Source organism: Lithobates pipiens, unplaced genomic scaffold (genome assembly GCF_037356315.1).
Source record: "Lithobates pipiens isolate NorthernLeopardFrog02 unplaced genomic scaffold, aLitPip1_a1.2 Scaffold_18, whole genome shotgun sequence".
In the NCBI taxonomy this organism is placed as follows: domain Eukaryota; kingdom Metazoa; phylum Chordata; class Amphibia; order Anura; family Ranidae; genus Lithobates; species Lithobates pipiens.
Window position 1 is genome coordinate 479,954,963 of NW_027507758.1, and position 27,911 is coordinate 479,982,873.

General features: G+C 42.3%; 1 protein-coding gene and 3 non-coding genes across 8 annotated transcripts in view; all 4 read right to left on the bottom strand.

Annotated features, from left to right (window-relative positions):
- The window catches only part of ATG16L1 (autophagy related 16 like 1), a 101,743-nt gene that overhangs the window by 17,137 nt on the left and 56,695 nt on the right, over positions 1-27,911 (bottom strand). For 2 of the 5 annotated variants that reach the window (XM_077488382.1, XM_077488386.1), the window contains 8 exons: positions 25,896-25,955; positions 18,983-19,027; positions 16,848-16,950; positions 15,854-15,959; positions 13,773-13,843; positions 13,536-13,607; positions 12,702-12,822; positions 8,124-8,229 (listed from right to left, as the gene is read on the bottom strand). In XM_077488382.1, coding sequence (XP_077344508.1) covers positions 8,124-8,229; positions 12,702-12,822; positions 13,536-13,607; positions 13,773-13,843; positions 15,854-15,959; positions 16,848-16,950; positions 18,983-19,027; positions 25,896-25,955 — 684 coding nt within the window. The remainder of the gene's footprint in view (positions 1-8,123; positions 8,230-12,701; positions 12,823-13,535; positions 13,608-13,772; positions 13,844-15,853; positions 15,960-16,847; positions 16,951-18,982; positions 19,028-25,895; positions 25,956-27,911) is intronic. The other 3 variants (XM_077488384.1, XM_077488383.1, XM_077488385.1) reach the window with 3 other exon arrangements.
- LOC143990723 (small Cajal body-specific RNA 6) lies at positions 13,223-13,488 on the bottom strand. Its single transcript, XR_013277437.1, has one exon.
- On the bottom strand, positions 13,921-14,183 carry LOC143990720 (small Cajal body-specific RNA 6). The gene has a single exon (XR_013277435.1).
- Positions 16,451-16,727, bottom strand: LOC143990722 (small Cajal body-specific RNA 6). The gene has a single exon (XR_013277436.1).

A 27,911-nucleotide genomic window follows, 5' to 3' on the forward strand; every position in this document is an offset into this window, starting at 1 on the left:
TGTTGTGCAGGCAGCTCATCGGAGAGCATCTGTGAACTGGTCCTTTAAGGACTGACAGATGCCTATAGCTGCAATTGCAGGCTGAGCAACAGTACCTGCTAAGAAAAAAAGGATTTTAAACAGACCTTCCAACTTCTTATCTGTTGGATCTTTAAAAGCGGTGTTGTACTCAAATTTGCAAGTTCATCTTAATGAAATCTGTTAGGGCCATAAATGCTCAAATGCCCATTAAAAAAAAAAAAAAAAAAATTGCCGTAATTACCTTTTAAGCGTAATTAGTATCTTGACTTCCGGGCTCTCCTCCCGTGGAAGTAGGCGTGTTTATCGCCTTTCCCCGGCTACGCAAAGACCCCTGGGAGCTTTGTCGGAGTCTTCCCAAGAATCAGTGCGGAACGCAGTCATGCCGAAATCTCGCGAGATCTCGGAAACCGAGTGACGCCGGTCACGTTGCGATGGCAACCCGGATTTTGACGGCGCTGCTCGCTGTTATCATTGAGCATGCGCGGGATCGAGCGGTGAATGCTGGGAGCACAGCATTCACCGCCTCCCAGAAATAAATGCTTGTAGGCTTCAAATGCCCACAAGCAAAATGACAACGGCCAGGATACATTTTTATAAGTTATTGTTGTTGATGAAAATCGGCAAGCGAGGGAACTTAAAAACCACAAAAAGTGAGTACTATCATTAAGTATATAAATGAACCTGGAAAAAAAAAAAAATATATAGGTGGGCGGAATCCCGCTTTAAGCATAAGCGCATTGTCCACTGGGTGGATTGGAAATCGCAGCGTCAACTGCTGGAACTTTCCATCTTTTAGTGAATCTTTCTTCCATAGGATAGAGCTTTGCAAGTTTCTTTAGAAGGGAAAAAAATGCTTATCCGGATGATACCATTCGGTATAAATAAGCTTTTTTAGTAATGAGTGGACAGGAAACGCATGCAAAGGCTTTAAAAGCTTCAAAGAACCCAAGGAAGAGACCGGCCCTTTAGCCAACTCTGTTAGGGGTAGCATGCAAGTAGAGCGAACCATCTTTGCAAGCCTCTGTGCTTCAGATTGTGAAGTAGGGATCCTTGGGAACTTCAAGTATTGTTTCCTCCGCAGAGAAATAATCGCATGTCTTTCCTCCCGATCATCTGAGGGCAATAACCCATTCCTGTCCCCATAATTCTCTTGGAACCTCCACTGACTGTAAAGAGTCTAAGGAGGGGAGGGGGATCTAGGGTGCTTCCTATACACTGGATGGAGGATGCGATTAAAGCTGCTAATCTTTTAAGCCTTGCAATCTTCAGTCACCTCTACAGGGGCTGAAGTGTGTGAAGCAGTTGCACCACCGCTAGCTTCCAATGACTCACCCTGGCTTGCCATGTCTGATCTCTCCGAAGACGAAGACAGTATGGAGGCATAACTGGGATTCCCAGCGCCTGGGGGGGGGTGACCTTAGGTACCTTTATGGTAGGTCTGGAAGACATAGTGCAAAGCACAAGCAGAGGTACACACAAAATAACAGTTCTTTTGCTACTAAGTAACAATAGTTTTTCCTGTCTGAAAATGCCTGTTTACACCCTTATGTGCCCAGCGCTCTGGTGTCTCTTAGTGTGACAGACTGCCTCTCCAGTTAAAAAGTCTTTCTGAAATGAGAGTGTCTCTGTGATATAAAGTATCAGGTGGAACCTGATTGGCATCCTCAGCACTTCCCCTCAGCTATGCGGCGAGTGCTGTGTGTGTGTGTGTGTGTACGTTACATCCATACACAGCGCCAAGTGACCTTGTGGACATGCCCCTCTGCGTTCTCAGGCCCTGCTAGGGACCCGAATGGCCAACACAAAGTAAGGTGAACGTACTATACACCTCTACAAGGGGGGAGGGGGAGGAAGGGGGGGGGAAGAGGGGAGGAGGAGGGGGAGGGTTCTGTCAGCAGATTTATAGTTTTTTTTTTTAAACCACAGAAGCATAGGGCATTTCCCAATGTTACTAGGTGGAAGTACTGGGCTGTAATTAAACCATGCAGCTAAAGCAGCTGCGTCAACCAGCCACCGCCTATATAGAAGTTTATACACATCTCTGTATTAGCAACTGCTGTATTTTTTACCAAATCCCACAAGATCTAAGTACCGTATATACTCGAGTATAAGCCGAGATTTTCAGCCTCTTTTTTGAGGCTGAAAGTGCCCCCCTCGGCTTATACTCGAGTCATCGCTGTCTGCCCGCTCGATCAGCGTGTCGAGCAGACAGACAGCGGCCATTCTATTCAAAAGCCGCGCCTCCGGCTCCTCCTTCGCCTGTGATAGGCGGAACACTGAATTTCCCAGCAGCCTGTGTTCCGCCTATCACGGACATCGTATCATCCTCGTACTACGGACGAGGATGATACGACGTCTGTGATAGGCGGAACACAGGCTGCTGGGAAATTCAGTGTTCCGCCTATCACAGGCGAAGGCGGCGGCGCAGCTTTTGAATTTTACAATGGCCGCCGACGAAGAGGGCACGGGACGGAGGCAAGGCAAGGCACGGCACGGGACGGGACGGGGGCAAGGCAAGGCACGACACGACACGGGACGGATGCAAGGCAAGGCACGGCACGGGACGGAGGCAAGGAGGCAAGGCACGGGACGGAGGCTCGGGACAAAGGTAGGCTGGACACACACACACACACACACACAGGGATGGATGGAGACACACACAGGGATGGATGGATGGATGGATGGAGACACACACACACAGGGATGGATGGATGGATGGATGGAGACACACACACACAGGGATGGATGGATGGATGGATGGAGACACACACACACAGGGATGGATGGATGGATGGACACACACACACACAGGGATGGATGGATGGATGGACACACACACACACAGGGATGGATGGACGGACACACAGGGATGGACGGACACACAGGGATGGACGGACACACAGGGATGGACGGACACACAGGGATGGACGGACACACACACAGGGATGGACAGGCATGTCTCACCCTCGGCTTATACACGAGTCAATAAGTTTGCCAGTTTTTTGGGGGGTAAATTGGGGGCCTCGGCTTATATTCGGGTCGGCCTATACTCGAGTATATACGGTAAGAACCCCCTCTGCTGCTGGGACCACACATGTTCTGAGACAGAGCTGCACTAAGACACACCATAGGTAGTGTATGTTACTCCTTATAGAGGAGACATTTATTAGGCATATAAAGGTATATTGAAGGAAAAAGCAAAGCTTACTTTGTCCTCGCTGCAGGATACTGCTGATTTAACAGACAGATCCAACTTTCACCCATCACGGCGGGCTGTGTTTAAACAAGTTCAAAGACTGGGGCCCTTTTAAAAAGGAGTTCCGCTCCTTTAGGCCTTGTATAGGACCCCTCAGGACAACTTTAGGAAATTTAGCAAGACCAAAAAGTCCTGGTTCCTAGGGTCCAGCTCTCAAAGAGAAGTATTACAGGCAAAACCTTGTTCTTGCATCGAGGTCCAGGTACCATCCTATGGCCTCAGTGGCAAGGATGGATCTGATTGTGGAGGTTTCTTTAAATCCAGCATGGATCCCTCCTGGAGCTCCGTAGAGCACATCTTCACTCGTGACCAACACCTTAGACACTGGCGAAAAAACTGAGTGCTCCTGGAAGGAGGAGGGGTTATATAGTGGAGTCAACTTCCTGTGTTGGTTATACCAGTGCCAACACCTGAAGGTAGGCCTATAACCCACCAAGTAATTACTTGAGACTCCGTGTCCTATGATGTACGATAAAGAAAAGTAATTTTTCGCCTTCACCGATAGGTGCTGATGAGGCAGCACTGATAGGGTACACTGATGGGCACTTATGAAGCGGCATCAATATGCCGCATTTATGGGCACTGATAGGCACAGATAGGTGGCACCGAGCCTTGATAGGCGGTACTGGTGGGCACGGATAGGTGGCACTGATGGGTGGCATTGATGGGCAGCAGCGATAGCCAGCATTGCCTGCCATCACTAATGGGTACTGATTGCTGGCACTTAATGTTGGCACTGGTGGGCACTTTATTGTAATCAGGGCATGGATTATTAGTGCCCCGATTACATGCCTAGATGTCCTCTCTGAGGAGTTGCCACTGATCGGCTCTCCTCTCCCTCTGTCAGTGGGAGGCAAGGAGAGCCGATTATTGGCATCTCTGTGTTTACATGTGACCAGCTGTGATTGGACACAGCCGATCACTTTGTTAAAGAGTCGCGGCTCTTTACAGAGATCGGAGTAGCTCCGTGTCCTAGCAATACGGTGTGATCACCACGCTGAGCGCCCGTCATATGACGTCCACCCAGAATGTGGGGGCTGGCAAGTGGTTAAAGGATAAGTTCACCTTTGCAATATGATCAACCCGCTTTTAGGGTGGAAAATTTAACATGTTCCAGCATCTGCAGCCTTGTTGTGTACAGCCATTAATGTCTAAACCACTGGCAACAAGAGGGAGTATACCCCTAAGCGAAAATGTCCAAATTGGGCCCAAAGTGTCAATATTGTGTGGCCATTATTTTTCAGCACTACCTTAACCCTCTTGGACATGGAATTCACCAGAGCTTCACAGGTTGCCACTGGACTCCTCTTCCACTCCTACATGACATCGCGGAGCTGGTGGATGTTTAGAGACCTTGCGCTCCGCCACCTTCCGTTTGAGAATGTCAGATCCTCAATAGGGTTTAGTTCTGGGAGATATGCTTGGCTAGTCCATCACCTTTACCCTCCGCTTCTTTAGCAAGGCAGTGGTCATCTTGGAGGTGTGTTTGGGGTCGTTATGTTGGAATACTGCCCTGCGGCCTAGTCTCCGAAGGGAGGGGGGATCATGCTCTGCTTCAGTATGTCACAGTACATGTTGGCATTCATGGTTCCCTCAATGAACTGTAGCTTCCCAGTCCCGGCAGCACTCATGTAGCCCCATACTAAGACATTCCCACCACCATGCTTGACTGTAGGCAAGGCAAACTTGTCTTTGTATGCACCTGGTTGCCGTCACACATGATTGACACCATCTGAACCAAGTAAGCTCATCTTGGTCTCATCAGACCACATGACATGGTTCCAGTAATTCATGTCCTTTGTCTGCTTGTCTTCAGCAAACTGTTTGCAGGCTTTTTTGTGAATCATCTTTAGAAGAGGCTTCCTTCTGGGACAACAGCCATGCAGACCAATTTGATGCAGTGTGTGGCGTATGGTCTGCGCATCGAAAGGCTGACCCCCACCCCTTCAACTTCTGGCAGCACTCATACATTTCCCAAAGACAACCTCTGGATAGGACGCTGAGCACATGTACGCAACTTCTTTGGTCGACCATGTCAAGGCCTATTCTGAGTGGAACCTGTCCTGTTAAATCGCTGTATGGTCTTGACCACTGTGCTGCAACCCAGTTTCAGGGTCTTGGCAATCTTCTTATAGCCCAGGCCATCTTTATGTAGAGCAATAATTTTCCAGATCCTCAGAGTTCTTTGTCATGAGGTGCCATGTTGAACTTCCAGTGACCAGTATGAGAGAGCAAGAGTGATAACACCACAGTTAACCACTTGCTGACTGGCTCCTGTACATATACATTGGCACTTTGAAGAGGGATATGTAGGTAATGGCAGCAGCTGCTGCCACAACAGAGATCTACATCTTTTCAGGAGTCGGTCCTCTTTACGATAATGGTTGTCTCCAAGGCGGATTTGCCGCGAGATCACCATTATAGGTGGCGGGAGAGGTGCCACCCCCCTCCCGCACCCTTCGACGCTTACCGGAGCCATCTGTAGTGGCGGAGGTGATTTGGTCCTTTCAAGTCCTGGGTATGGAGACGAGTGAGGCCAAGATGGCCCCCACCCATCTCCATACCATATGAGAGCGGAAGCAATGTCAAAACGTTGCTTCCGTCCATACCTCTTAAATGATTTTTTTTTTTAATTTTTGGACTTTTTGACCCCAGATCTCATATTTAAGAGGACCTGCCATGTTTTTTTTTTCTATTACAAGGGTAATAGGAATAAAAGTGACCCAATTTTTCTTTTTAAAAAAACTGTGAAAAAAAAAGAAAAAAAAAAATATATTTTTTAAAAATGCCCCCTCCCAACGAGCTTGTCCGCAGAAGCGAACACATACATGAGTAGCGCCCGCATATGAAAATGGTGGTTAAACCACGCATGTGAGGTATCACCGTGATCTGTAGAGCGAGAGCAATAATTCTAGCCCCAGACCTCCTCTGTAACGCAAAACATGCAACCTGTAGAATTTTTTAAACGCCGCCTATGGAGATTTTTGAGGGTACAAGTATGACACCATTCCACGAGCGGGCGCAATTTTGAAGCGTGACATGTTGGGTATCAATTTACTCGGCATAACATTATCTTTCACAATATAAAAAAAATGCACTAAATTTATCGTTATCTTATTTCATTAAAAAAAGTGAATTTTTCCCCCCCAAAAAATGCGCTTGTAAGACCGCTGCGCAAATACGGTGTGAAAGTATTGTAATGACCGCCATTTTATTTTCTAGGGTGTTAGAAAAAAAAATATAATGTTTGGGGGTTCCAAGTAGTACTAGCAAAAAAAAACAACTGTTTTAATCATGTAAACACCTAAATTCCAAAACAAGGCTAGTCAAGTGGTTAACACTCCTGCTCCCCATTCACACCTGAGACCTTGTGACACTAATGAGTCACATGATACCAGGGAGGGAAAATGGCGAATTGGGCCCAATGTGGACATTTTCACTTAGGGGTGTACTCACGTTTGTTGGCAGCGGTTTAGACATTAATGGCTGTGTTGAGTTATTTTGAGGGGACAGCAAATTTACACTGTTACACAAGCTGTACACTCACCACTTTACATTGTAGCAAAGTTTAATTTCTTCAGTGTTGTCACGTGAAACAATATAAAAGATTTACAAAAATGTGAGGGGTGTACTCACTTTGAGATACTGTATATAATATGAAAGGAATCCAGTAGAATTATAGGAATATTTGAGGAACCTTAAAAAAGGGGACACATGCGCTTTTTGACCTTACATTCAGTTGTGTGTCAAAGCTGTCAGATGAGAGTACATCCAGTGAAGGGCAGCACTGTGGTGTACAAAGTGGATGCATGCACGGCACTAGTGGCCGGGAGAAGCATATATGGAACTATTAAAGAGACGATTGACTGTATTTAATAGAGACTTTAATGATTTCATTTGTTTTATATTTTGATTGATCAATCACATATTTGCAAATCAAGTAGATGTATACAACTTAAGACTGTAAGAAGAAGCACTGTTGGAAGACAAGGTGGATATTTCTTTGATAGAGACATAAGTTTATTTGATTTGTTTTGTTCGATGTTAGTTTGATTACAAATTTGTGTAATTTCATTTTCATATGCATGTATGTATATATGATGTATATATGATTGATGGAATATTAGTTTGATAGTAAAATAAGGTTTTTACACTAGATGACAAAAATCGCACCACACCTTGTGTTAATTTTCAGTGAACACTTATGAGAGTGTTTGCTGGTGGAGGCTGCTTGAAGGTTTTCAAACAAGAATATATCAGCATAGCAGCTCGCGAGACTCATGTTTTCAGATTACTGTGAATAAATGCCTACAAGCACCGTCAGCCATTGCAGCCGAGGGCTTGTAGTTCTCAATGAACTACAAGGGCGCTGATGAATTCTCTGGTAGTCCATTGATCTTCCCACTCTCAGGTAAACTGTCTGCCCATAAGAGGTTTTCACACTTTTTAAATTTTATTTTTAAAAGGTGAACTTTTCATTTAAACCTCAATTAACACAGGAACAAAAGTCTAAATGCAACCAAATGTTATCAGACTACTACCAAGCTATTAATTTTACTCAAATTCTAATTTTTTCAATACTTTATTTTCCTTAAAAGAGAACTATGGCAAAGGATTTCTGACACACCTACCTTTGTTCTGCTGTGACGCTGACATTGCCTGCCATCAGCTGATTGGCCTAAGCTGTGCCAGGATTGGGAAGGATCTCTATAGTGTCAGGATTCACCCGGCTGATTGACAGATTGCTCAGCTTATGGATTTCATTTTAGAATGTGGCTATATTTCAAAACAGTCTGCTCACATGAACAGGTCTGTCGTAACGAATTTCATCAGTAAAATGTCATACCTTATATCCCAGAATCTGATCTTTTTGTCAAAGTGACCACTCATCACACATTGCTCTGTACAGACAATATCATTACAACTGGATCCAGCAAACACAGTCTTAATACCTGAAATTAAAAGAAAAAATATGATGGTTTGCAAATAAAAAAGCAAGGGGGGTAGCAGAGTTAGAGAGAACAGAAAGAGAATGAATTTACATCTAAAATTGTTCTTAAAGGACAACATTCCACAAAAAAGAGTGAATTAGTGGAGCAGGGAAACATTTTTATTTTCTTGCCTTGATAATCAGGACCATCCTACAGTGTCCATGGGGAAGCCCTGATATACAATTTGCAGAAAACAATATTGACATTTTTTAAGCTTTGCTAAAGTAGTGGCACTGCTGGAGTGTCATTTTAACATAATATGTGTATCCCTGTGTTCAACCTAATACACTCTTTGTGCAATTGCTTTTTAATACAAAGTATTTGTAGCACACTACAGGCACTTTCACACTGAGGCGATGGGGCTATTTTTAGCAGCGCCAAGATGCTACTTTGCATGACTTTTTTTTAGCATTCTGCTAGCGCACCACTCCAGTGAGAAAGGCTTCGGGCCTTTACACTGGAGTGACAGGAGAGGCGCTTTACAAGCACCATTTTTAATCGATATAGCACCTGTAAAGCACCTCAGTGTGAAAGTAGCCTAAGTATAATAAATATATCTCATATTTAATATCCAGGAAAAGCAGAATTTTCAAAAAGGCTTCCCCAAGCTCCTTCCTTAAAAAATGAAATACAGAAGTACCCTTTCTGAGCACAGACTGCCAAAGTTGGAGAATTCCCTGACTTTGCACATAGATATTCAATAGAGGACAATACGGTGTGTCTGAAGAATACATAATTGTACAACAGAGGTGCTACAGATGAAAAATTTCTGTTTTCATCTATTAAGACTGATCTCAAGAAAGGTGAATCTGAGCACTGTAGGTTCACTTTCATTTTGGAGAAGTATGGCAAAGGGGTTATTTAAAAAATAAAGCTATTCTTTCAAATACAGGATAAATAACTAATATCTACACAAAAAACAAGATTTTTACCATAAAAATCTATGTGTTGTTGTCCATTGAGGAACACAGGGATTAAGTCAGAGGTTTGGGTTATGTTTCTGCCTTCAGATGGTGGAAACTGGCAAACAAAAAAAGGCAATATTCTGGCGGAAGATCAGTAGCCAAGTTAGCATACAGGAAGTCCTAAGATAATAACAATTAGTTCATGTAGTATATACATAAACCGTCCAATAAATGAATGTTCATGTAGAAAGTTGTTGATGAGAGTAGATACATAGTGGCAGCTATCCTTACAGTAAGCCAGTTCTGTGTGAGAAACAAGAAGGGGGGGAGAGAAGGAAGTGCCAGCTCAGGTCAGAGATTTAACAGTCCATTTATTAATAGGTTTAAATGCACTTACACAATGCAAGTAAGTATCAAGCTCAGTGGGTGGAAGGTAGGAGGGGAGACTCAGTCCCTATCAATCCATTGGCATGGCGTTATCCGCGGAGATGCATCATCCGACTGCAGGCATTATACGCATCCTGTGGCCACCAGGAAGTAAAACCAGCGTAGAACGTGGGCGGAGGTGATGTCACCGGATGGATGGGGACAGAGAAACCGTACAGGCTACTCGCTCGGAACGCCTGCTCCTTCTACAGGCCTAGGGCGCTTGCTCCACCCCCCCCCCCCCCACCCTTTTATTACTGCCAAACGAAAAACAAACATTGAAGACATGCCCTTCAGAACGCCCATCATCAGTACATAACTCAAAGACAAAGGGGTTTGGGGGGGGGGGGGGGGGGGTGACCCGTGTCTCTCAATGGACTTCATTAAAAAGATTTAACAGTAAGAACAAAAATCTTGTTTTCTTTATTGTCCATTGTGGGACACAGGGATGTCCAAAAGCAATCTAGCTGAGAGTGGACAACAGACAGCTCATCAAATGAAGGTGGAATAAAATAAGTTTTGGCTAAAGCCAGATAAAAATGTAAGAACAGGGAATTGCTTCTACAAGGAAGGCCACCGGAAAAGGAATCTGGTGTACCAGCAGGGTAAGACACCACTAGGGGACTGCTGCCATTAAAATTGTAATGCCTTAAACAGCAAGGGGGAGAAAAACTAAAAACCACCAAGAAACATTGGGAGAAACTGTGACCAACAGCAGGGCGGTCAAAATGGAAATCTATGGAGGTAAAGGCCAAAGCTTAGGAAATCCCATCCTTGATTTACAAGAAATGGTAAAAGTTGAAGATCTAATGCACACCGATACCCGACTTCCTGAAATATCGAAAAAAGGAAGTTTTAGTAAATAGAACCCAAGTGGACCTCTAATAAGTACAACCCAAGGGAACTCTTGTGATAGGTCACAGATGGCCGAGTCTTTGAGAACAAAACCCTCACTGAAATGAGGGACGTATGTGAACAAGAAACGGAAAACAAAAAAAGGTTTAGGTCCTACATGGCCGGTTGGACACTTTGAACCACTAATGTCCTTCATTGCAGGGAACAGATACCATCAAAAATAAATTCTCAGAAGGTTTCAGGAGAAAGGCGGCACACATTCAATAAAAGTGCAAGGAGAGTCAACACAAAGACCAACTCATATGTAGAAATAAAGCAATCTGACAGATCAAGAGCACAGTCCCAAATCCAGCATAATTTTCTCCTACACTGATGAGGCTTCACTGACGGGCACCGATGAGGCAGTACTGATTGGCACTGATGAGGAGGCACTTATAGGCTTGTACTGATAAGCAGCACTGATGGGCAGCACAGAAAGGTGGCACTGGTGGGCACTGGCAGGCATCATTGATGGGCACAGAGTGCCATCCTAATGGGCACGGTATGGCACCCGGGTGGGCTCACCTGGTGGTCTGAAATGGGCATCCTTAATGGGGCTGCACTGAAAACCAATGCGCTGATCATCAGCACAGAACCCCGTCAGGTCAGCAGCCGATCGGCTCTCCTCTACTCGCAACTGTCAATGTGAGTGGAGGAAAGCCGATAAAAGGCTTTTCCTGTTTACACTGTGATTGGACACAGCTGATCACATGGTAAGGAGCCTATGTCATAGGTTCTTTACCTATATCGGAGATGCAGTGTGTCAGAGTGACACACCAAACCCAAACCCAAGATTTACGAGCTGCGTGCCCCCACTCTAGCGGGTTATCCTGCTGGACATCATATGACGTCCAGTCTCGAAAATCATAAGGCGGGACTGGGAGTGACTGTGAGCGGAGACGAGAAGAGCCGGGTACACTTGGCTATGTGTATCTCGGCTCCGCCCAGTCCCTGCGATCTCGGCAGCGTTCGCTCTGCTCTGGCAAGTCTCGGCGGTGCCAATTTAAAATTCATCCAAGGCTGCATTGATGGGTATTTAAATGTAAGTTGTTTTTTTCCTTAAAATTCCCTCCTAAACCTGGGGTGCGTGTTATACGCAGATAAATACAGAAATTGCAAAATCTGCAGTTCCTATGAGAGAAAGAATTTGCTCACTTATGAGGTAGTAGCTGTAAGACCATATCAACAAACCGACCCTGTACCCTTCGCCCCAAAAGGGGAAATTAATAACATGTTGTTAAAAAATGCAGTACCCACATAAAAGTCTTTATGTTGAGCAAGGACGGGCACACACGGAATTAAATTTGTCCATTCCTTGCTCAATCTGTGTACAGCCAGCCAGCTCAAGAAGCCAGCATTTTACTTAAGAGCCAATATAAGATAGCGCACTCTAAGGCATCTGTGCCACAAGAACACTAAAGACTGGGTAGCTGGACTACACTCTATTAACTGAAAGTACCAAAATGCAGAGCTTATAGCATAAGCATCAGTTATCAAGGTATACAAAGGTATGTGCGTCATAGGGACTGGATTACACTGAAGGAGGTGTCACTGTTCTAACTGAATAGCACTCTGTAGTAAATTGGCACAGTACACACAGGTCTGGAAAATGCCAATACGCAGATCTTAGCGCTAAAATAATTTTCCCCGAAGTATACTTTGACATGGGAAGTAACAGTCTGGGTTATACCCAAGGATATACCACTTCTGTGAAACTTGAGAGTGCTCTACAGCCAACCAACCTGGTCACAAGCAAAGTCCAGTTCCTAATGCAACATTCTAGTATAGCTGCATCCTGTTCATGGGCATACTCCCAAGGGAATCTTCAGGGACTGGAAAAGGCAGTTTTCCTGAACCTGTAGTGTTCTACAGCTAATAAACCAGTACACTGGTTGTCTGTGAAAAGCAGATCCCAGACCTCAAAAGGTCACATTACAGGCAAGCACTACAAACTTTGGTCTAGTAGAGTAGTAAAAATAAGACAGGTGATTTTACCTCAGCAGAGCTGAGGGAAAAAGGCGTTCTCACCTAGGACACTACCAAAAACAGAGATATGACTTTACTTTGTCCCTGTGTCCCTTAACGGACGACAAAGAAACCTGTGTACACCTGCGATAATAAATATAAGCCAAACAGACTTTGCAATAAAAATGTTTAGGAGGGGCCCCCACTTTTTTTTTTCAGTTCTCTTAAAAACAAATTACTTACAGACTTTATTGCGCAGGTCCCAGAGTTTTAACGTCCGATCGTGGCTACCGGAAACAATTCGAGCATTGTCTAGTAAGAATTTGGCAGACAAAACCTTCCCGCTATGTCCAGTTAAGGTGTGCTAAAGGAATCAGGTAAATACAGGTCAAGATATACCTTTCAAAGAGTCGTAAGCTATACACAAGCCCAAAGCAATTGTATTAGGAGTTACCCAGGCGAGCCCTAGGAATGTAGTACATAGTGCTGGTGGTTGGCAACTGGCCACTCAGGCATCCTTTGATGTCACCTGGTAACCATTTAAGAGTCCTTAGCCCTGTGTAAGCTTTAGGTTGAAACTTGGGACTTACAAAGGGTTCTTCACTTACAACAGGTAAAATAAATGTTGGAGGACCAAAGGAGAATAAACATAAGCAGCATCAGGGACCAACATTAAAGACTGCATGGAAAAGCACAGGTTCCCTTCAACATAGGAAAGCATTGCAAAACCTTAAAAATAGAATTCACAAGCTTTTCAAGCAAGAAGTCTCAGTCTCTTCAAGATATCATGCACTGTATTTTCTATTTTACACATCAGACCCCACGGCGTAAACTAGTGTTGGATCTCCCTCATAAGCACAGCTCCCAATACTAAAAGAGCAGTGAATGTCTGGGTTATCCCATTTGTCAGCAGACTTCATTACCAGTCAATGCACATCTAGAGCAGGACTGGAAAACAGATACTGCTGGGAGTCTGAGGTATACTGAAAACATACAGTGCCATCAAACCTTTTACTAGTCATCACAGACTTCGTATAGTTTAAAATAATTTAGCATCTAACACACTGTAAAACTTACCCGAAGCCGGTAATCATCTACAGTCCAAATTCTGCTTGCAAAATCATTGGATGCAGCCAATAGGTAGGAGCCCTAAAAACAAATAAAATAAATTATACTGGTATGTATTAGACACCTCTGGTTTATATTTCTTGCAATAAAATTGTGGAAAAAGAAAAAAAAAAGTGTACAGTGTCAACCTGAAGAAGTGCAAAAAAAATATATATGCAAAATCAAACAGAAATGGGGGTTACTTACAGCACTATCAAATTCTATACTAGTAATTCCAGCGTTGCTCCCCGTTAGCGAACCCTTTGCCTCGCATTTATCTGTAATGACAAAGAATTTTAGCTTTAAGAGTCTATTTTATTTACAAGAAAAAGACATAATACAAAGACAAACTTGAGGTCTCAGAATAAATATTTCAGATCATGCATGTCCAGTTCCCGTTCACCATACTCCATATTTCACATATATGTTGGAAAGCTCTTGCTGTTATGCATTGCAAATCTAGGAGATACATAAAGCAAGCTGTCCAAAAGTGTCAGCATATCCTGGAAACAAAGCAAGGCATAACTTGAGCCTGATAAGTAAACAGGGACTGCTGGGAGCGTACTGGCTGCAGGGTGACAGAAGTGCAATCAGACCTTTTACAGTTCATCATAGACCACTAAATCTACTTACACTTCTCTTTAAAGGGGTACAATTCAACAAAACTTACCAAGAAAAAAAATAATAAATTAAATTTACCTGTTCAGTGCCCCCACAGCAAGCAGCACCCAAACTGTGTTATAGCTCCCTGTGTCCATTCAGACACGGAGCCCTGCCCCCTGTCTCCCCTGATTGGCTAGCAGACTTTGACAGCAGCAGGAGCCAAAAGGCACTGCTGCTGTGCCTCACCCAATCAGGAAGGAGACTAATCGGATGGCTGATAAACTCGTGGACATTACTGGACCTCAGGTATGTGTTGGGGGGGCCTGCTGCACACAGAAGGCTTTTTATTTTAATGCATAGAATGTATTAACTTCTGCCTTTACAAACCCTTTAAAAAAAAAGTGTACATAAAAACTTTTTTCTTTTTTGTCTAGAATAGGGAAAGGTATAAACTCCTATCAAGTTATTTTTTTCCTGCATGAGATCTGCTTGGGAGATTTCCTTTGCATTCTGAGTTTTTGAGTGGCAACAGAAAAGGTTTCCCCTCAGGTTTTGTTCTCATGACAATGTTAAAATGTAACCACTTGCCAACCAGCTGCTGCAGTTATACTGCGGCAGGGCAGCTCTATTTCAAAAATCGGCTTACCAGTACAGCGCTCCGGGTAATAGATACAGTGGACGTGGCGCTGGAGCTGATGCATGTGGCCGAACCCCGCAATGTCTTTTGGCCACGCGCAATTGCTCCAAAGCGACATAACAGGGATCTGCGAGCGTAAACAGTGGGGTACAGTGTGATAGTCTGTTCCTAGTGATTATGAACAGCTATCTCTCTCTACTCCCAGACAGTACACCCCCCCTCCCCCCAGTTAGAACCACCACCCTAGGACACACTTAATCTCTTGATCGGCCCCTAGTGTTAAACACTTCCTTGCCAGTGTCATTTAAACAGTAATTAGTGTGATTTTATAGCACTGATCACTGTTATAAATGCCACTGGTCCCAAAAAAAGTGTCAAGTGTCCAATGTGTCTGCCGCAATGTCGCAGTTCCACAAAAAATTGCTGAAGAAGTTTTGCTGCACATGCGCTTAGAAAAAGAGAGCTACAAAGAATAATGTGAAGGCTAGAAGCATCCCTAGCTGGAACCCATCTTGGGCTCATGTGTTGTGTATTCCCTTAAAAGTGAAGCACCATCTCTGCTTCATCCCCACACCCACTAGATATAGTGCAAAGATTTTAACAAGCTTTGCAATATCTCCAGAAAAGAAACAAACAATCTACAGCAAACACCCTTTTCAACATAATGATAAAGTGGGCTGAGCTTTTATTTTTTTATGCAAAGAATAGGCGAGTGCAAAGCTCATCAAAGCAGCATAAAAAACGACAACAGTTACCCTCAAACACTCAACTACCTAGCATAGGCTGGCAGGCGAGACATCGCTAGACTCCAGGGATTTGTTAAACAGATTTACAAAAAAACTTTCAAGATAAAATTAGCATAGTCAGTAATTTGTTCATAAGGCAGTTATCATAGGTAGGTTTTCTTGTCCAAGAGATTGTTTTAACCTTCCACAAAGCTTGAAGGTATGTTCTAAACCTTCCCAGCCACTTTTAGAAGCATCATAGAAAAGTTGTATACAACAGTAAATGTCTTCTTTTTATGCTAACTGGATAAGTATGAACTTACCTCCAATAACCTCCCACAGTTTCACCCGCCTGTCCATTCCGCCTGTAGCCAATAATCGAGAGCCTGGGCTGAACCGGACAGCATTAACTTCTCCATCATGGGCATCCTTTGTCAAGTTATTTAGAAACAAAATTATGGGCATGTCAATAATAACCCATGACTACATTTAAAAACGTTTCAGAACACAGCAAATACATCGTCATTAAACATAAATCTAACTTACACGTATATAAAAACTCAAAGGGACATACAAAAAACAGATTCATAAGTTCTCATACTTTGATGGGCCTGGGATGTTTACCACCAACTTTAAATATATAGCTGAGTGCTGTCTCTTATCTTACATTATTTGTTATTTCAGTGGAGAAAAGGTTAACTGCATTGTGGTAAATTAAGCTACAGGTTAGCTTGGTGCAGAAGAATATTACACTGCAAAACTTTATTCCAAACTTATTAAATAGCAATAAATTCTGGAACTTTAACATAAAGCATCCACTATTGTTTTAAAAGTGTATTTTACAGCGACATGGTGTTTTATATGCATTGAACCCTATATTGTTATTATAAGGAAAAAAGCAGAAAAAACAAAAACGCAGAGGTCTCAGATTGAAAACTTGTGATTGATCATGCACTGCAAAAGATTCTACCTGCACTCCCAAGTCTCCTTAAAAATGTATGTGGGATTAGCGCTTCGGCTGCATTACCTTATACTTCAGGTAACACTGCATAACGCATATCCAACTATGTCAGCAGTCTCCAGTACCATATACTACACAACTAGAGTGATATGGGGCAAAAACACAGTCTGCTGGGAGATGAACGGGCTGTGAGAGAATCAGAGTGCCATCAGACCTTTTACAAATCATCACTGACCCCCCTCGCTTCACAGTAAAGCAAGACCCTAAATAAATAAATCACAATCATAGCCAAGATCTTCAAATGCATTGCAAACCAAGAACATATGAAATGTAGACAAGCAGCTATGAATACTTACAAATGAGTGGAGAGCAGAAACTGGAACTCGTACTTCCTGATTACCACCAGCCTGAGCATCTGCACAGTCTTGGGATGAGGGAAAGGAGGGTATAGACCGTCTCCTGAAAAAGAGATTAGCATATGTTAAGAATGATATATACTGTACCACACGCCCTTATATCTTAACAAAAGAAGGTGGTGAACTCCTCCCGCATATTAAATAAGGCCCAGCCTACTTTTCTCTTCCCTTTCAGTGCAAATTTTGAAACAATAGGTGATCAGAATACAGGAAAAAAGCTCAAAATATATAAAATAAGCATGCCCTTGGAATAATTTAAACTGCGTACTTAAATATACCTCAGACCAGGCTTCTTTCAAGTTTGTAAATTAAATAGTTCTTAGAACTTACAAAAATAATAGCAAAAAGCCAGTCAATTACAGTTTTAATAAAAAAAATTCTCCCTAGGTCTTTAAAAATAATTCTAGCTTTAGCTGAACATATACTAAATATTACACTAGGAACTAACCAGACCTCTGTTCACACCGGCAAAACCATACATGACTAAGATAAGTTTGCTACAAATTTTAAATGCTGTCTTTTTATTAAAACACCCCCCCCCCCCCCCAAACAGCAATATTCTCAGACAATTCATAGAAGAATCTTATTCGGTCAAAACATCCACATCTAAACCAGGGATGCAAACTTATATCTAATTACATAAAAAGCAAGACTAATGTCCGCAGGCAAGGACAATACGTACTTGTCAATTTAAGGCAATTTGAATTTGTGTAACTAGTAAGACACTTCCAACACAGAGAAAACGCTTTAGCTGCTCAATATTATCAAGTAGTAAAGGAGTTTATAAACTGAAATGGCCATAGACATTTGGAGACCTACTGCAGCGTACACCCGCAAGCGCAATAGGGCTGCATTAGCCCGCACAGGAATGCATAGGTTTTCTGAGCATCCCCATGCAGGCAGTCCATTCATGTCAATTGAGACACAGCCACTGCTCACATTTTGAAAGCCATGCAGGTTGATGGCCCCAAACATACACTGTCTGCATTCTGGATCAAGAACCCACACCGCAGTCAAAAAGGGAGCAGCGGATGTTTCCATGCAGACACTGACATGAACAGGACTGCCTAAACAGGAGTGTACAGAATACCTGTGCATCCCCATGTGGGCAAACACAGCCCTCACAGGGGTGTACACTGTAGGGTGCCTGTGTGGAATGAGGCTTTGAACTTTTTTCATGGCTGCATATAAAGCAGCAAGAAACTTAAGTGTTACTAAACCCAGGACCCTGCATTCACTATATCTTGTCTACCACAGTACACAAAATGTGAAAATGCAATTATTTTAATAAACAAACTGCTAAATACCTTTTCTCATTAGCAGTTAGAGCAGTCTTGTGAGTTCTATCAGTGTCTGGTTAAAGCTTGTAGGAGGAGTTTTCATTCTCTCCTGATTTTCCTATGAGGCTGCAGGACCCCTAACCCTCTGTCTAAACAGTGCCAATTTGTCCTGTGCTGATCACATGCACTCTCCAAGAAAAAAAAAATCTAGCAATACACACCAAATGCTCAGGCATGTGCAGCTTGCCCCCCAAGGCTCTGTTTTATCAGGAGATGGTTTGGGGGGCTGTGGAAGAAGGAGAGGATCAGAGAAGACAGGATCAAACAGCCTTTTTAAACAATGCGGAGGATTAACCCCTTAGGTTCCACGGCAAGTTTAACAAGCATGCTGTACTGCATATACAGACCTACAATAGTTTGATTTTGCTGTTCTGGGTTTATTAACACTTTAAGTATAATGGATGGTGCTGGAATCAGGAAAAACTCCAGCCAGGCTTTTTGGGTATGGGGAAAAGAATAATAATAATAGACCATACTATCTAGGCCAAATTCATGACACAGAGCTGATTTATACGTGGAGGGTAAAGTGGATAAGCAATATTTTCCTGTCCCTTTTACCAACTGCATTTACCCACAGCCCTTAGGTGGAGTTTTTCTTTCATTCAGAATAAACAGAGTGAGTATATTACTTCTATCTGCAAATGGAAAGGGAAAGATTAAAGGAAGAACACAACCATCATTCCCTACACACTACAGGAATTAGAATGATAGAAGAGTGAGGAGAGCAAGATTCACCTGGCAATGTCAGAATGATGACCCAAGAGGGGGGACTCAGACAGGCTGTAGGGAGAGTTCAGAGGTTAGCCATACACAGGAAGGGCAGGAAGGGAAGCAGGAAACAGAAGATAGAAATTAACTCTTTGGGCACAAAGAATGCTACTCAATCCTGACAACCCTAAGCTATTCAAATAGGTTTCATGTGGATTTTAAAAGGAACCCTGTGGGAGGTCCTTACCGCCAAAACGGCTCCTGATCCTTAAAGCTAAAGTCCAGGCAGATATAAAAGATACAAATTAATGCAGCTTTGTATGAATACATCATTAAATATAATTTTCAAATGCAAGCAGTGTAAGTACCTAAAATCGGCTTAGCATCAGCCTTCTGCAGTCTCTGTACAGCAGAACTTAGGCCAGGAGAGGGAGAAGCAGCACAAGAAGCCAGTCTGTTGTGCTGCAGTACTCATATACCAACTAGGAACATGCTGATAGGAGAAAGCAGAATGACAGAGATATGCTCATCAGCCTTCTGCTTCTCCTTTCACAGTCATGGGTTGGACAGTTATGGCCTTGGAGAGAGAAAGGACCTGTAACTGTTACTTAAAGCTGAACCCCAGGAGGCTTTAAAAATAGCAGCCCTGTATTCATTAATACCAAATTAAATTATTTTTTTAAATAAAAAAAAAACTTGAAATGAAAGCCCACAGTTCGCCTTTGCAACAAAACATTACATACATTTTTAACTCAAGCAGTGTAGGAACCTGAATTTGAACAGGCATCAGCCTCCCGTAGTCCCTGCACAGCAGAGCTCAGACTAGGAACAAGGATCCAATCAGTTCATTTGTAGGCAAGGATAGAGCCCAAGCTCTAGGGACTGTTGCTCCTCATCCACTGCCCAGTCAAAAGTTGGGGGAGACCAGTAAGTGTTCAGAAGTAAGTGTGTGTGTGTGTGTGTGTGTGTGTGTGTGTGTGTGTGTGTGTGTGTGTGTGTGTGTGTGTGTGTGTGTGTGTGTGTGTGTGTAAAAAAAAAAAAAAAAAAAGGGGGGGGGGGGTCTGTGCTGTAGGACAGAGTGATGCAACTCTCAGAACTGAATGGCCAAAATTCTATGACAAAAAAACAGGATTATTTGTAATAATCGTAAAATCCTTTTCTTGCGAGTGTTCTGAGGGACACAATCATCAGAATTCTCAACTGTGAGGTTATACTGTTGCCTACCTGAAGCAGAAGCTGGTGACAAAAAAAATTATTAGCTAGCAAAACATAATCCGGCCACAACCATCAAGCTTCAGATTTGTAGCAAAGCAATACTTAGGGTATGAAAATAAACACGAGAGGAGGGACCCTTGTCCCTCTGTGGACTCCAAGAAAAAGATTTTACAGTGAGTTTAAAAATCCTATTTTCTTTCACATCCATTGAGGGACACAATAATTCTTATACTGTTGTACAAGATGTATAATGAATATCCAAAAGCAGTCCAACATAGGGGTGGGCAACATAGCAACAAAGGCCAATATATTTGTACAATTAAACAAACGATGAGAAATAAACAGATATACAAATTATTTCTCCTTCAGTGAGAATGCAAAAAAGTATAAAGTATTAAAGCTGCTACTATAAAAAATATGAACTGTATTAAAAAATAAAGTCCTTCAAACATTAGTAGCACTTAAAGTGGTTGTAAACCCTTACAAACCACTTTGACCTACATGTAAGCCTAGATTAAGGCTTACCTGTATGTAGGTCCAAGAAATATCTCCTAAACCTACACTGTTTAGGAGATATCTACAAAAAGACAGTCACCGCTGTCTATGGCGCATGCGCCATAGACAGCTGCGCGCAGGCGCACTAAGTGTGCCGCTGTTAACAGCGATATGCCGTTAGTGGTGGCTCCCGTGCGTTGTGACGTCATCGCTGCTCCAGCGCTGTGAGTGGCCGGAGCAGCGATACCCGAAGAAGATGGACACTCCGAGCTACAGCGGCGATATCGCTGTCTCCTGTGTCACGTAAGTGACACATAATGGGCTACTATGCGATGCATAGTAGCCCATTATGTTTTACTTACTCTTTAAGAAGTTCATATGTAAATAAAAGATAAAAAGTTCCACTTGTGTTTTAATTATACAAAGCAGGGTGTGGGATAGTGGCTAATCCGTTCTTACAAAATGTTGAACACCAAATCCCTGCAGATCAAAATCTCAGACAAATGCTTCACCACATTGCTTCTATGGGAATCCCCTGTAGGTAATTCACTTACCGAAAGGTAATGGGTTAACAGCGTGCCTTTCACTGGTTTGTTATCAGCGCACTCTGTTTCATTGTCTCAAACAGGGCTGGATCCGTAGATGACCACATAGCTACCCACACCGTTGATTTTCTGTGATACCTTACCCAGGAATACCGCTCTGAGTAGTAATAAGGTATATCTGGACTCAACAATTTAGTATGGAGATACGATACATGCTTATACTATTTGATACGTTGTAAGTGTACATCTATATGGGATCGCTTTGGTGTTTTTTAAAATGAAATTATTTTAATTTACTGGGATTACGCTATGAGCACTTCTGTTTCTTTGCTTGTCATGAGCTAAATTTAGATGGAAGCATGCAGAGTGCGCTGACCGCTATCCAGCTATACAGCTAGCGGGGGATCTTCTACCCCAGCTGTCACAATTTAAAAAAACATATCACTCATTCACAGTGTCCTGTGAATGGAAAACTACAAGGTTCTGGCAGCCTTCACAGCTGTTGGCTTGTAGTTTTCAATGAACTACCACAATGGTAGTTCATTCTCTCTTCCTGTCAGAAAGTATCTGCTTGCCCGTCAGGGATGTATGGGCACACAGATAAACTGGCAGATCTGCATGGCACCGGCAGCAATGCTTTACAGGCTAAAAAAAAAAAAAAAAAGTGCATTTATTATTTTTGTCTAAAACGTGAACTTATCCTTTACAGTAGAACTAAAAGGCAAAACTTTTTCTTAATTTTGGGTAGTGTAAGGGAAGGTTATAAATCCTGTCATTTATTTTTTGTTTACCGTCTATGTCCCATAGATTTCCCTCTCACTTCTTGTCCCCTGTGCCAAAACTGGAAGCGAGAGCAAATCCCTCCAAAGTGAGGGAATCCTGGGGTGTCACCAGAATTAAGGTCTTCATTGGAAGATTCTCCCGTTATTACTGTTCTGGTGTTAACCTAAAATTTGGAATTTTCTTTTACTTTTGACAATAACAATAAACATGACAATTAGAGAGAGTAAAGCTCTCGAACGGGGACACATACATCAATAAAAACTTACAGGTGTTCTAATCCTTCTACGTTCTATCAAAACCGTAACCGGCTGAGATTCAAACCATTAACAGGCAAGGCTGAATGTACCCAATTAAAATTGATCAACTTGGATACAACCAGCCTGCTGGATTCGCATGCGATTATTGCAAGTGGCTGCTAGCGATAATCACAGTCTTCTCTCAGCACTGTCTGTGTTGATGGTGGAAATCGTGAAAATTTCTTTCCTACAACCCGTGGTTGCAGGAAAGAAATTCGCACCAACTATGGCCGGCCTAAAAAAGCACTCACAGATCTAGTAGACTAGGAGAAGAAAATACAGAAACCAATCCTTGAGACATAAGTTTGAATGCTGGTCTACCCAAAACACCTAAAAAAGTCTTCACAAAGAAGTAGTGGCTAAGGCCCCTTTCACAGGGAGCAGATCCGCTGTACAGACTTGGCCAGCTCAGTGGGGGATCACTTTGTTGATCTCTGCTGGGCAGGCAGATGAAAGCTCAGTCACTGCTCACTGTGCAGAGACGGACTGTCAGAGCCCCGCTTTTCTCTATGGCAAGATCGGAAGAAAGCAGATAGCTTGTCCGTTTTCATTTGATCTCATCCGATCCGATGGATGGTTGGCGAACATCCTTCCGTTTTGAGCAGATCTTGTCGGATCAGATGGCAGGCGGGTATCAGTGAACACATCTCTGCTGATGTCCACCTGCCCATAGCAGTCAATGTGTGATCTGCTTGGATGCGCCTGAAAAACGGAGAGTGTGAAAGGTGCCTTAGAAACAGCTTGAACCAGATCTAAACAATGGAGGTAAAGTTCCTTTTGTTGAACTGGACCCAGACAGAGGGATGGGAGAAGAATATCCTGGATGAGATGAAGACAGACACTAACTTACACAAGAAGGAACTCCTGGTCCTCAATATCATTTTGTCCCTATGAAAACCAAGAAGAGATTCTTTACAGGATATGTCTACCACTTTAGGCATTTGTTTCATTGATAAGACCCTGTGTGGAGGGGAATGTCCCCGATAGGCTCACAGTGATCTTTGCAACATAGAAAGAACCAGAATTTAGATCCCATTAGGTCACTTAAAGACAGGGGCTAAAGGGGGTGCTACATAGAAAACTCCCTGTAAAAGGTTAAAATCAAGGCGTGAAAGATTAAGGGTCTCTGATACAAAACAGATCAGGCAGAAACCTGGTCTTGAAAATGGCAAGAGACTAACGCAGGTCCAGACCCAGCAATAAGAAAAAAAATAAATAAAAAAAAAATAAAAAAAGGGGAGGATATGTGCCACAGAGAAACTAGAATGGTAGCTCTACCTAGGAGCTGCCATCTCTAGGATGGCAGCTCCAGCTCATACCAAGTACACTTTCCATGTTTGATGACAGACTGTACAGGCAGCAGCCTTCCTAATTTTTAGAATTATAGGAAACACAAATTCAGAGATATCTCTGACGCAAAAGAAAAAAATAAAAAAAAATTAAAAAAAAACCCACAGAGATTGAACAAGCCAGCAACCTCAAGGTAGAATGGCAAAACACTCCCTGGACAGGAGATCCTGTGTGAACTGTAGACCTTTTGCATATAAAATAGCAGCACATCTGCACTGCTTTGTTCACCAATTTACGGTCTATGGTTTTCATATATGACCTGAGATTCTACAAGAAACTGTAGATGCCTGGGGAAAGTTCCAGAACATCAGAGCTGATGCATACAAGTATAAAACTAGAGAAGCTGTGCTTGTGGGCTAACCGGTGAAACTTTTGGGATTTAATTTTTCCAGCATAAATCCAACAGCAGCTGTTGATAGAAAACATTCCAAATGAACAGGAAACAGCAGGGCTGAAAAACATGTCCACTCTGAAGGACACCAGCCAAGAAAAAAGCTCCTGAAGGAAGCAGTATAACCTGACTGTATAAGAATGCTTGTGTCCCTCGACAGATGAAAGAGAAACAGCTCCTTTCATCTGTATTTTAGTTGTTTGCCTGGAGTTCAGCTTTAATCAAAGCAGATAAAAATTAGATATACTTTTCTGCCAGAGAGAGCTGTGCTGTGTGCTAGAGCTGTGTAAATCGCAGACCTGGATTGACAGATACAAACCATTTGGCAGATAAAAACTTCCATTTACAGATATCATGCTTGCCTGGTGTTCAGCTAGCTATTCCAGATGCATATATTTAAAGCTGTTCATTAAGCGTCAGAATCCCCTAAACATCCAGCATGCAAATGGCTACAACTGGTCACACTTCTGAGGTATGACCTCTTTTTACTGCCCACCAAATGCATTGGATGGCCCTACTGGACAACAATAAAGGAGGGGAGGGCAAGATGCAAGTGAGAAATGTGACCAAAAAAGCTGTCCTCCCCATCTGCCCCCACCAGTTAATTATTCTTGCTGCAGTGAAAACTGAAGAAGGATGCAGAGACCTGGACGTATCCATCCTAAGGATTGGGAGCCATTTTGGGAGTAAAGAACCTCCCAATGTTCCCTTAAATAAAAAAACGTGACAAACTCACATCATCCAATCAAATGTTCTATTTAGTAGACCTTTGCATACTCCAGGGCCATCATCCTTAAACTTCAGTACTTTCCAAGTCGCTTATGTAAAAAAAGCATGTGTCAATCAGATGTTGAGACACACTTATTCCTGGTCAGTAACTCCTTTAGCAGTCAAATAAAGGGGACAGCCTTAACATGCGCCTTATAAAAAAAATGAACAATAGAAGCTCCCACATTTCTATCCTCATTGATTCTCTATAAACAAGAAGTTGAAGAACGTTACAAACCACAGAAATAAAAAAATAAAAAAAAGGCAAAAGAACATCATTGCCCTCGTGTGAACTTTGATTTTTGATGAACTGCTCAGTAAAAAGGCCAACAATCAACAGCAGGTAAATCTATCCTATAACTGTAATTGCCTGTTTGTGACATATGTATCTCAGTATGACTTTACCTACCATGTAGCCAACTAGGAGTCGTATGACCAGAGTAAAGAAGTAGTACAGCCAAAATAAAACTATGCAAACCAGTAAAGCTCAAAAGTACTGAATATACTGAGAATTTTAACTTCAACATGAGAAGTTCTAAATCTAACCTACAGAAAAAAAAATTATATACCCTACTAAAGGCATTTGCTGAGGAGTTTGATTTTGGCTCAAGTTTTGAAAATGACTACTTAATGGTAATAATAGATTACAAAGACTGACATAAGTCAGGACAAAAGTGCATATTCTGAAAAAATATGCAATTTTTTTTTTATGCTTCTTATAAAGCACAATTTTCCTTTGGCGTTTTGAATGGGAGATCAGTGAAATGAAAATATGCTCGATCAGAAGCTAAAGCTAAAAGAAATCTCTAATTTTCAGCCAGTACAGTGAAAATATATGCATATCTTGAATTAAACCAAACCACCGTTGTGAACAAATAGTTCCTTAAATGTATACAATTTTGGAGACTTTGAAAGCTACAGAAACATCAGTCAAAGCAATGTTCTGCATAAACTGGGTCCTGTTCTACTCTTCATCACTACTTCGATATGCATCCTGTACAAACAATAGTGAATTGGTCTTTTATCTTCTATATTAGACCACCACAGTAATAATCTCTAGATTATAGGGATGTCATACAGGAAAAGTGCAGACCTACCCGAAAATATTAGTGATAGAATCCAGAAGGCCTCCTACGCCAGGCTGAGAGTGTCTCTTACTAGAGGGGGCAGAGGAATAAGCCAAATCATCAGTAAGATTCAAACTCAAAATTGATCCCTGCAACTCATATACAAAAAGGGCCACAAACCCTACAACAAGACACCAAGACAACATACAGCTACAGGCAAGAAAAACTAGAGCTAGAATGAAATGGATCGTGCCAAAGTGTACATTTGTAGGCAACATACATGCGGGTTAGTTACTATGGAAAGCATATATGAATGACAGAGGAAAGAAGCTGTCAACAAGTAACAGAGATAAATTCACTTCCTATCATCACAAACTAAAGAAACCTCACCAGGAACGCAACAAACTAGTTGAAACACACATTTCAATACAGAACTTTAACATTTAACTTAAATTGTGTATTCACACGATTTTGGAGTTTTTTACTCAAGTTTTCAGAATACATTCCATATTTAGCAAGGATTATGATAGCTTAAGGTTTAAAAGCTTATTGACACTTATCTACTATACACATTCATTTTTTACTTCTACTGAGTACACATTAGAGAATATAGGGTCTATTTTTACCACTATGACTACACTTTTCAAACATGAAGGGAATTAAATATTTAAAGCTGCTGACATAACGTTCAAAATGGCGGCACCCAGCCGCAGGGCTTTTCGATGTCTACATAAGGAAGGCGTGTACAGGTAAATAATGTGTAAAACACGTTAAATGTAGATATATTTTTTGTTGAAATTAAAGTGTTTAACTCAACTATTTTATTCACTGCCAGCCCCTCTATTAGAGGCAGGCATACCACACAATCTAAATCCTTTGTAAAAACAAGCGCTTTAAATACCTCTCGAGCCTTGGAGCTGTAAAGCAGCCACGGGTCACATGACCTCTGCCTGAAGACAGCTCAAAAGAGGTATTTAGAGTGCTTATGTTTATAAAGGACTTGGATAGTGTGGGAGGCCAGCCTCTAAGAGGGGCTGGCAGTGACCAAATGTAGGGTTTTATTAAGAATAGTGGCAGGGAGGGGGGACAGACGCAGACAGACACAGCTGCAGGCAGGAAGGAGGGGTGAGGGGGAGAGAGGAGAGATACGTGTGAAGGAGGGACGTATTCTGACCAAGGTGGTCAGGGCTGAGCTCAGCCCTAGTTATCTTGGTCAGTATTGAGAGGGCATACAGGAAGCGGCAGGATCAGAGAGGTTTTTTTGTTTTTTTTTACAGTTTAGAGGGGAGCATATTACACCAGAATGTTTCATAAGCCTTAGTCATAATATGATTATGACCAAGACCTATTTAGGAGACTGAAACATGTACATTTTTGGGAATGTATTCCTTTAGATGGATTAAATAAAAGTCATACACATTTTTAATGCCAAGACATCCTGGTGCCAGACTTTTATGCTCTTCATTAGGTTTTGGACATTCAGTACTATGTCTATCCTTATGGGACTTTGGGGTTGTAGCACTTCCTTTGTTGCTCCAGCTGACTTATTACTAGTGGACCTCCTCAGACAAACAAAAATCTGCCATTTACTAGCAATTACGCCTTAACAAAATGATTTATGATCGCCACACAATAATGACGATTTTGGCTACATTAAAAGGAAATATTGTAATATCCATTGATATCCCCTGCAGACACCAAGGTATGACAGCTCTTACGTGGATGTTGAGGAAGAAGTTAATCATCCTGTCTGACCTTAGCTAAATACTATTGCTCTTTTTATTCAAGGCTGGTATCAGGGGTGTCACACAGATGTTTATACCACATAAGCTTGCATGTCTATACACTCGTCTCCAAATTAGGATCATTTAGAAGTCATACATTTTCAACTTTGCCGCCTCCAATGTACGTCAGCTTTAGTTTTTATTGAAAAGTCTCCCCTCCCCAAGTTTGTTCCCAACAGAACGCCTGTTAATGCACTTTTTGCTTTGCAGAAAGATTCATTTGAATGGCAAACTTCAAGTCCTGCATTTTGGATTCTTGAAT